Below are 10,905 nucleotides of genomic sequence, written 5' to 3'. Positions count from 1 at the left end.
TATTTCCCACGTGAATAATATTAGATTTCACAATTCTTCCCAGGATTTTGGGTGAAATTATCTTAAAGAGAAAAAACGAGATTAAAAAAAAAACTACCAGCCTGCAGACAAGATATCATTTATCTGAACGTAGTCCTGTATTCCTGAGCGAAAAATTGACCTACGGATATTTTAAATGTACTGAGGAATTCTGCATGTACTGTTAAAAATTTCTGTATAGAGCTTCCTACACTGTATTGGATGTTTTATTCAATTTACAAATACAATAAATTTAATACACAATTTAGTAAATTCAAATTACTTTTCTTGGGTTCTTCTTTCAAATTTTAGTAAAATCAAAAATTTTTATCGTAACTTTGAGACAAATACATAGTAATTTACGTCGCTTTACCGTATTTGTAAATTTGCAATCTGACTTCATAAATTGACGACTCTTTTTCACAGTAAATGTGTAGTAAATTCGCCAATCATTTTTAACAGTGTATGGTGCAAGCTCGGTGCCGTGTTGAGGAAATAAATGTTACAAGGACACGGGTCATATAAGCTACAGTACGAATAAACGCGTAGGAACAAAGCCGCTGACCGCGTGGAGAACGATAAGTCATCGATGTCTTGAAGACAGCGAAGTACGAGGTATTCATTCGTTGGTCAAAGAATCAAGTATGCTCAACAGCGTGGGTAGAAGTGAAACGGAGAAGCGTTCTTCTCTCTTTCTCCCCCTGCCTTGAAGCTCTTTCCTCGTTCCTCGTTTTTCCTGCTCCTTTTTTCTCCCACCCATCGCTGAGCAAACGCAGACCATGATGAAGCAAGAGGTCCGAGAGCCTCTGTAGGGCACAGAACTCTCCGATGTCTGAGCGCGGCTTTTCCTCCTACCCATTGAATTAAGTCGACTAAGGCGTCATGGCTGGCCGTTCCCGTACCTCAGCTGCGGCACGTCATGCGCGATAATATACACGCTCTTTTCGCTAGTTCTTCCACCATTCCTCGTCCATGTATACAATCTTTTTTGCGGCGTTTTTTTTTTTCACTCCAATCGGCCAGATCCGATCGCGTGAAAAAGTGGCAAAGCGCGCTCAGCAGCACGGCTAACCCACAAACCTTGTTCCAGTCTTCGAGGAGTGGCTGTTGGTACAGTTACCGCATCCAACACCTTGGAACCAGAGATGGAAATCAAACCGGTGCGATTAACTTCGTGAACGTTTGTTCGAATCGCGTATCGCAGTGCAAATCGATCCAACGAGATCAAGGAAGCATCGCGATGCAGAGCACGTGGAACGGACGAACCATCGTCCAGTGACCGCCTCGTGCGTTGTTCCTGCAACCGCTGCAGTTCTTTAGTTTTCCCTGCTCGACTATGGAGGTGGAGTACATAAGTAACGCGATACGTGCGGATTCTTCTACCGTAAACGTAATTGAGGATCCGGTGATTTAGGGGGAGTGGAGCAAGCTGCCACGTCGTCCTACTTATGCGAGGCATGGCTAGTGACTGGCCGCGAGTTGGGCAGTAGACGTGAGACGCGAATTAACTGCGACTACTGTTCTTGTGAATTACTCGTTCAGGTTTCACCCGGTTTTCCGATGTGAATCTCGCCCACGGTGAGCATACGTATTATGCCAAGGTGCAGACCGGTGCTGTGTCGTCGAGTTCTGTGCCTCGTCGCTCTGCTCCTTGGACTCGGGGTTAACGGACGTGATCAGCCGGTAAATGAGGGATCTGCGGGATCAAGGAATGACGATGCGCAGCCGCAGCCTTCGACCACGAGTTACTCCGTTGCTGGACCCAACGCTCTCGCCAGATCGCTCCTCGTCGAACGGCAGGAGAGGCTGCAGAAGAATTGCGACACCCTTCCTCGGCAACGGGACCAACTCGTTACTTCAAAGATATTCCACCACCTTATCGTCGACGAACTGCACAAGCTCCTCTACTGCTATGTACCAAAAGTATATTCATCATACGTTTGCATGTTCATGTATATATTCCTTTACATCGGTCTGTCGGGCGATCGTTTGTTCGGCTAGCCTTGACTGTTGCCGTTCACTTGCGTAGCTCGCGACAAAAACTCACCATCGCGACCATTCACTTGAAGTTCAAATGAATCGCGGAGACACGCACGCGAATAACTCAGGCGTGACCATACCATTACAGACTTCTCTCTGACGGAACTACGAAATGAACCACGCGAAAGTGTATTATACAGTAATGGAACTTGGTCCACTCGCGTGATCATTTTTAATTTACGGACGGCGCTGTGCGTAATTACTTATGAAACTGTTGTACACCAAGTCCTAGCCTTCATATTGTAATAGACACACGGATTTCGTCGAGTCTAGAGCGCACGCGCATTTAAATTTCGACACCAGCTTGTTCGAATACTTAATTCGATACACCAACTTTGTTAGAATCTCACAATGGTGTTCTTGATCGTAAGAATAAACACGTTTTCGCGGATTCGATCTTCAAATATCGCGTCATCGACTCGGAGATCTCGACGAAAGGGATCCATGGTATAAATTTCATCTTAATACGTCGTCCCGTTTCCGAGTGATCGCGAAAAGAGCGGTTAAATATGGAAAATTGAAAGAACGAGCTTCGGGGTAAAATGGAATGTTGAATGATCAGGTGGCCTGCACGAACTGGAAGCGAGTACTGATGATAGCGTCGGGGAAATGGCAGGGTAAGGACCCGATGGAAATCCCGGCAAACCAGGCGCACTCCCCGGGGATTTTCAGGCGTTTGTCGAAGTACACAATGGAGGAAATCGAGGAAAAACTGTTGACCTACAACCGGCTGATAGTGGTTCGCCACCCCTTCGAGCGGCTGCTTTCGGCCTACAGAAACAAGTTCGAAGCGAAGTACAACAGCTCGATGTACTTTCAGTCGCGATTCGGGAAGCGGATAGTAAAGGTGAGCCGAACGGGAGCGAGAAAGGCCCCCCCCCGAGGACCTTTCCACGCTTTATAGGAGATAAATATCCCAAGTCTCGATCATCTTTCAGAAGTTCAGATCTAACGCGACTCGCGAGGCCCTCGAACGGGGCGACGACGTGACGTTCAGCGAATTCGTCGACTTCGTGACGACCGAAGACGCCGAGAATGGGACCCTGAACGAACACTGGAGGCCCATCACCGAACTCTGCCATCCCTGCCTGGTCAACTACGACTTGATCAGCAAGTACGAGAGCCTGGTCGAAGACGCGACGGAGGTTTTGGAGCGGATGGGCGCTCCCTGGGTTCGGTAGGAATTTCACGGGCACAAAACCACAATCTCGTCACTCGCGACACCATTTATCGAGCTTCGCTACACCTTTTGCACCTTTTCAGATTTCCCAGCGGGCCGCAAAGCAGCGAGCCGACTTCGAAGAGGCTCGGAAGTTACTACTCGACGCTCACCTTCAAGCAGCTCCAAAAACTGGCGAAATTGTACCAGCTCGATTTCAAGGTGTTCGATTATTCGCTCGAGGAGGTCCTCGGCTTCTCTTTGGCCTGACTGACGTTGGTTACATGAAAGGGAGAAAGTTTTTTTTCCATTGACTTTCATCGATTCGCGGCCTGGTCTTTTCACTCGTATGAGGCTTGAGGTTCGAGTACGGAGATCCGGCTGGCGGGGAAAGTTGCATCAGGCGTCTGGTAACGCCTTCGTTTTCATTTTTTACTTTTGTAATTAGGTAATAGACACGCCACAGGCTGTAATAACTCAAAAGACTCGAGCGCGTGCTGCCTCGTTGGTACTTACGACTCGATACTGCTCAATGTCTGTTAATGCACACGGTACGATTAAATTCGAATTGAATATTAAAAATTAAGTGAGCCGAAAATCAATCTCAGTGAAATATCTTCACTACGCTAATCTTACGTACTATTGTACTATTCGGCAATTGGAAATTATAAATGATCGGCTCAAACGTGCTCAGAAGTATGTTGAATATTGTCAAAAATGTGTCAATACTCATCGAAATTGAGATTAAAATTCGAAGTCAAACAGCGTCTTAGGGTAAATTTCGTATAGAATACTTTGTACGATTGCTCAACAGTTCACATTTGCACAAAGAATATACTCGTTTCACAATATGTTGATGTTAGAAAGGCCCGTACTTAAGCTAGCCGATGTTCTAGGACTAATTGTAACTCTGGTGAATGCATGAAGTTTAATAACAGAGGGGTCTGTAGGTCAAAATTGTTATGTTATATTGTTGTTAAGTGAGGGTTACGAGCTAATTGACTGTGGAGACGAAGGTGAATTTTATTTTACGTCACGCACATTCCCAATTTCATATAGATTGAAACAATCTTTTCGCTTCATTTCGTTTGTATCTCGGTGGATCAAAATGTAATTAGAGGTAAAAAAAACGTCTACCTCTGCTACTTTGGACATGTTACGATAAATTTCAGAATCACACCGTACGATTTATCTTTTCTGTCTCACGTTACACCGGATATTAGTCAAGATATTTTCTCTGGGTTTCATTGATCTACAGTCGGTAGTCATTCATGATTTACAATCAGCTAGTGCCAAACGATCGTTTGTAGAAATTTAAGAAAAAAAGCAAAAATCTAATACATAATGCAGAGTTTGAAAGAGCGAGAAGCAACACGGGGATTAAGTTAGAATTATACCGCGGAACGCGCTCTGAGTATATATAGACAATTTGTCAAAACGATGGAATCTCAAGTCTGCGCATAACTTCGACGGGCGAAAAGAATACTTCGCTAATTTGAGTCGTCCGCGCGAAGAAGGAACGAAGGGGGGGGGGGGGGGGGAAGAAAGCAAGAAACGCGAAGCAGAAAAATATATGAAACAGAACCAAACGCAACTATTTTTACAACATACCGAATACCGAGATCTGAATATTTGCCAATAATTTGGCAGCACAGTGGCGCCGCGAAAATCGCGATTCTACAGTTTCTTTTTTTATTTTTTAATTTTGTTTTCGCTTCAGTTTTTTTTTTTTTTTTTCTCCATACGCATATCATAATCATTGTATCAGCCCGAATTCAACGATCGGTAATCGGATACGTAAATCGATCACGCGTATCGTGCAATATACATACTAATAAACAACCGTGCCATTATTAATGATAGCTATTGATACCATTTTATGACGTACTATGAAAATATACTTACCAATATAATGAGGAAAAAATAAAATACTTAACACGCTCTCTACGCTACCGTAAACACGCAAAGTGATATATACGTATATCTTAATAAAAAAAAATAAAACTGTATGCGTTCAATGGTACATATTTATTAAATATTTTATTTTTTTTTAATTAAGATAACCTTTTATTTATCGCATATACTTGTTATGTAATTTTATAATTGAGTTTATTTGTTCAATTTTTCTCAATCACTAATAAAAATAAATCAATCTGATCTATGTTACTAAAATACAAAAAAATAAACACCGTATTTCTGACTGATTTATTCTAAATCTCGAAAATCAAGCGCGTCGTAATTTCTACTCGCCTGTAATGACAAACGATCAACCAATCGATCAATCAATTATCAAATAATTACAATTACGTGCACTGACCTGCGGATTACATTCGAATTCAGCGGCCGTGAGCGTATATTCAAGGCGTCTATGTCCTATAAATGTGGTCTCAAGATGGTAGCTTGCAGAGTGCAGCCGATTCTTCGTTTAAAAATACACTGATAACCAATTAGACACGCACATATTACATATTATACGTATTATCTATACACGCACATGCGTCCGTCAATACGTGAAGATATTTACGACCGAGTGAAAGCAGCTGGAGTCTGACAAACCACAGCCAACTACTTGATGCATCGTTTCGTAGCACTTTTCAACGTTATTGGAAGAGATTCGCGTTTAATCGAGTTTGAAGTGCAATCGAAAAATGACGCGCCGGAGATGAGGAAAAAAAATTATTTAATAAGCTTGGATGAATTAATTCAGGAGTTTCCCCAACTCAATGGACAACTTTCTTGCGATGATTACCTACGTCTAAGGTCGCACGTATACTGTATGCGTATAAAGAACTCGATTATGACCAAATTTTCCGTGAAAAAGACGGTACGGGATAACCGTTGCGGTTCTAAAAATTCCAAGAAATTATTGGAGCCAACTGATGTGACAAAAACAAATGGAATGAAAATTGAAAGCAAAGTTGAAAACAGGTTTACACGGCCAAAAAACAGCTAATGTTTACTGTCAGGCTCGCGGTTGAACGGATTTGTATATTTTTGGTGCATAACGTTTGTTGTAAAAGCCCGTCAGTCATACGGTTCAAAGATTTGCGGTAAAAACAGGTAGGTACAGTAATAGTACGGTGGTATTGAAATGGCATAGATAATAGGTTGTGTAACGTTTCGGTCATCGGAATGGATCGTTAGAACTGACCGTTATAAAAATAGTTTCAAATCCCCGTGGTCTGCTTTCGTATCAAAACCCCGCTAATTTTAAACAACCGTTTCAATCATTCCGTGATATCGTAAAACGCGAGGTGAAGAAAAATAATGAAGTATAAATTTGAAGTAAAGTCATACCACAAATCGCGCGCAATACGTAAATCGAGGCTTGCAAAGCTCCGATCATATATCGCGCAGCGTCGTTTTCTTTTTTTCTTCAGGCTGCTAATCGACAAGCATATCATCGTAATGTTGTTTCCGCGCATTGTAAAAAAAATGATGAGAAATATTTGAAATTCAAACCGAGAGCGAAGATCGTCCGATGCTACAAAATGTGTTGACCTTATGCGTGTATATTCGTGTATGCATGTATGCATGTATATACGTGCACATCGTACCTGCGGGGGTGTTTGAAAATATTCTATTTAAGTATTCTTGGCAGGAAATACTAAAAATATATTCACTATGATTATATTTAGCGTTGAAAAGTGGACCGGGATTTCTTGATGCTAATAAAATCACGAATGTCTCATTCTGTGTATATATTCTCTTACGTACATATATACGTCTACGTTCACATGTCGCCGGGTATCAGGTACAAGATAATTATACATGTGTATCGATGCAGAGAGCGATAAAAAAGAAAGCAAGAAACGACGTTGAAAAAAAAAAAAAAATTAGAATCAAACGCGACGCTCATCATGTATGTATCTGTAAGCGTACGATCTCGAGATCAAGAAGCCTCCGCGCCGTATATCACATACACCCGTATATTTGATTTCTCATTTTGTTTTTCCACTTTTTATTTATTAATTTATTTTTACTCAACGTCAAGAAGCCGCCAAGCCAAGCGTCGCCTCGCCTCGCGGCTGGAACTTCGTCGATGCTTCCAAGTATGTATATCCCAGATTCATCGCGGATCCCGCGGGGATCAAGGGAACTTATCTATAAAATATGAATTTATCGAACGAATAGGAGAATCACGCGAGAGAATAGAATAAATTGTACACGTGTCGCGCGAAGCGAGTGTAGAATGAAGAAGAGAAGTAAAAAAATATCGAACATCAGCAATAATTTCCACCGAATTCCAACTCAGCAACATTCATGTAAAATTGGTCATAAAAATTCGGCGCTTTGGTTTATAGGCTTTGAAGATTTTAACTCTCTCGGTGGTTGGTTCTATTTATTTATTTATTTTTTTCTGCAGCCGTGGTACAATTATTAAGAGGTATCTCGATAATTGAGGAATGACAGAAGCCGAAAGTCACAAATACATGAAGACATCGTGCCTACGTTCCGTCCGTCCGTCAGCCTTCAGTCATTCCAGGTTAATGGTGGCTTAATATAACTCCGTTCGGAAAACGGAGACCGAGTGAACGGAGCATGGAGCTTTTCTTCGATTCGGTTCGGTTCGGTTCGGGCCGCGCGGTTCGAGGATCATAACTTTGACGGTCCACCGAGTGGGAGGCGGAGGCGGTCTGTGTTTCGTATTTTGAAAAATACAGCGAGGAGATGAGAGGAGGTGAGAGGATAGGAGAGGCGCGGAGAGGAGAGGAGAGGAAGAGAGAATTCGGACCGCGTCACCGACGGTGGTGGGGATCCAGTTCCAGGAGCTTGCGAGAACCGGGGTTCTCGGCGAGCTTGCGGCCTCCACGAGCCGATCCTGCAGTCGAGCAGAGATACCGTAGTCGAAAAGAAGCCCCCGTCTCAAGGGATCGTGGAGATTGTATTCGGCGTCGAGTCCGTGCGGGGATCACAAACGGTATACCATAACCGCGATATTCCCAACGAGGATCATCAAGACGGCAAATATATACTTTGAGAAAATCAAAGGCTAGCTCCGGACTCGTGTACCAAGGAGAAAAAGAACACGTTCAAGGATCCGCAAACATGCCGCCAGTTTCAGAAACCAGCAACATCCTCACCACCTACCTTATTCTCATTCTGCTGCTCATCTCATTATGGATCCTCTACGCAGGTGTCTTTTAGAACAGACATTCCCACCATGGATTCGCTGGTGAGTACCATTTGATTTCTATAGAAATATTGTAATATGATTGAATTGTTTTCTTTTTGATTGTTTTTTTTTTTTTCATGATTATTGAGATTTTGTTCAAGTCACATGCGATGTTACGTCTTCAGAAAAACACGTAAAAGAATTTTTGCGTTTTCGAAACAACCGTATGCGACGTGTTTCTGAGGAAAAAATAAAATTGATTAGCGTTTTGCCGCTAGGCGTCGTCTGCTCTGCAGATTCTCTCGCTAGAGGAGCAGGTTCGCGGTAAGACCGAGTCGCTGGAACATCGCTTCGTAAGATTTACGGCCTCGCAAATTTTGCCCGTTTTTAATTTCTCTCGATTTGTCTTCTTTTGCGTTGCAGGGTTAACATTATACCTTGAAGCATGGCTGGTCAAAGACATGGGGGCTCCCAGCCAAACGAAACTGAACCGCCACCGGCCCCACCATCCATAAACATCACTAACATCATTCTACTTGATTATTTATGACATAATTTATTATACACATCTATATACATATATTATACATTATATTGTACCCTGTAATTATACTGTTTATCATCGTTGTATATCGTTATTACTGTTATATATCGTTATATTATTATTAATATTATTATACTCTCAATATTTTCTCATTCAACGTTGCTATTATTATTATTATCACTGTTATTATTGTTGTTATAATATTGATGATAATGATTTTTCATCGTTGCCGATATTTATACTATTGTGTACTCGTTTGATATCGTCATCATCATCATCATCATCATCATCATCGTCATCATCATCGTCATCATCATCGTCGTCGTCGTCGTCGTCGTTGTCAAATAAGTTTTATTAATCACATATACATGTGCAATTTATACATAAAAACCAAGTTTGGAATATTGTGAATTGTAAAACAATCAAAAAAATTACAAACGCGCGCGGATACGCGAGGAAAGATTTATTCTTTAATCAACGCAGCTACTGACGAAACAGCAGACAAAATATTTCTTGAAAATGTTACTATGTTATGTTATGGTATTTGTACTCATAGTCGCAAGATTTGATTGCAAAAATTGAAATTTTCATCGTGCTCTTCTTTCTTTCTTTTGATTGATCATTTTACAAGAAATTCAAATAATGCGGCTCAAGGCGAAAAGCATCTTTTCCAAATTCTTCACGCCAACGTTCGTCGATTTTCTCGCTCAATTTTTGCCTCACCAAAATTTAACGCAAGAACCTCAAAACCAACTTCTGATCTGTGAAGATACGAAGAATTGGTATCAGGTTATTTAGAACATAGAATTTTTTTTTGCATGTAACACATATATTTATATACGTACAATAGAGGCTACGTGACTTTTAATGTGGAACGAATAAGCCAGAGATGCGAGACTCTTTATTCCCTCAGCCAAAAACTACAAATTCTTGGATAACAAGACGTTTCATGGTCGTCCATAAATACATAGAGCCTGGATAAATATATACGTGCACCAGTGAATTTCCACCTTTCCGAGAAACTATGCCTTGCAATTATCCGCAAGAGATTCGATACGGTTTTATTTAGGTTCAGCATAAAATTCCAATTACACGCCATTGATTGCAAGAATGAAAGAAAGAAACAAACAAGCAAACAAACAAAAAAAAATTGAACCCAAATCTCCAGCATGTTTTCCTGTTACCTATAAAATTTACTTATTACCATTGTTTATTATAAAGTTCAATTGAGGCTGGGAGAAAATCAAGGTGTAATAAATTTCAAAAAATGTACGTTAAAATTGTCATTCGGATCAGCAGCAATAATATCATTACATCATATATTTACATATCACATATATGTTTAACACGTGTTCCGTAAAATTAATTTTTTTCCCTGTATAAACCGATTTTATTCCCGCAATTTTCATCAGATTGATTATAATCCTTGATCGCTCTGTAATTTTTCAATCAAGATTTCACGTATGTTCAATGAATTTTTTTACAATTTGATCACAATACAACGAAAATAACAATGACACAAAAAAACAGAAAGAAAACCTAGAGATAAAATGTCACAAATATACACATTGTATGTATATCTATATACACATAATTGGTAGGTATATAAGTATGATATGTATGTATGGGTCTTCCCGCATATTCCTGGCTCAAAATAGATGCTGTTTACCGGCTCGGATACGTTGCTACTCTACCACTGCCTCAAGTATTATACGATGATGTCTATAGATATCAGAAGGCATCGAGGTGATCATCGTGCTGTATTTTTACACAACTTTTCCAATAATAGGATGGGATTATCCGAGGTGCCCGGAAAAATGGTAAAGAAAGACAAGGAAGCAAAACAGCGCAGCTGTTATTCGCAGGTACAAAGCATTTAATTGTACTTGGCTATTTACCGATTTTTAACCGAAATTCCAATAACCACACTATTATATGCTGATTTACAACAAATAAATAAGTGATAGGTTAATTCAGTACTGTGATACCCACAGTTGTACCGTTTCTCAGAATACGCATCCAAAACAT

General features: G+C 40.8%; 1 protein-coding gene across 4 annotated transcripts; it reads left to right on the top strand.

Moving 5' to 3' along the window:
* Window positions 1-843: 843 nt before the first annotated feature.
* LOC124301521 (carbohydrate sulfotransferase 11-like) lies at window positions 844-8,963 on the top strand. Of its 4 annotated transcripts, none has more exons than XR_006907504.1 (6): window positions 844-1,941; window positions 2,621-2,905; window positions 2,997-3,235; window positions 3,322-3,627; window positions 7,584-8,393; window positions 8,757-8,963. XR_006907504.1 is itself a non-coding variant. In XM_046756677.1 (4 exons), exons 1-4 carry the CDS (start codon window positions 1,612-1,614, stop codon window positions 3,485-3,487), a joined length of 1,020 nt encoding a protein of 339 aa, XP_046612633.1. In that variant the 5' UTR covers window positions 844-1,611; the 3' UTR covers window positions 3,488-5,248. The 4 variants fall into 4 exon arrangements, 1 of the variants encoding a protein (XP_046612633.1); XR_006907505.1 differs by lacking the exon at window positions 844-1,941 and adding an exon at window positions 2,389-2,505; XM_046756677.1 differs by lacking the exons at window positions 7,584-8,393; window positions 8,757-8,963 and having other exon boundaries at window positions 3,322-5,248.
* Window positions 8,964-10,905: the final 1,942 nt, after the last annotated feature.

The sequence above is a fragment of the Neodiprion virginianus genome, chromosome 3, assembly GCF_021901495.1.
Source record: "Neodiprion virginianus isolate iyNeoVirg1 chromosome 3, iyNeoVirg1.1, whole genome shotgun sequence".
In the NCBI taxonomy this organism is placed as follows: domain Eukaryota; kingdom Metazoa; phylum Arthropoda; class Insecta; order Hymenoptera; family Diprionidae; genus Neodiprion; species Neodiprion virginianus.
Note: the sequence above shows the minus strand (reverse complement) of the source record. Positions and strands in the feature narration are given on the sequence as shown.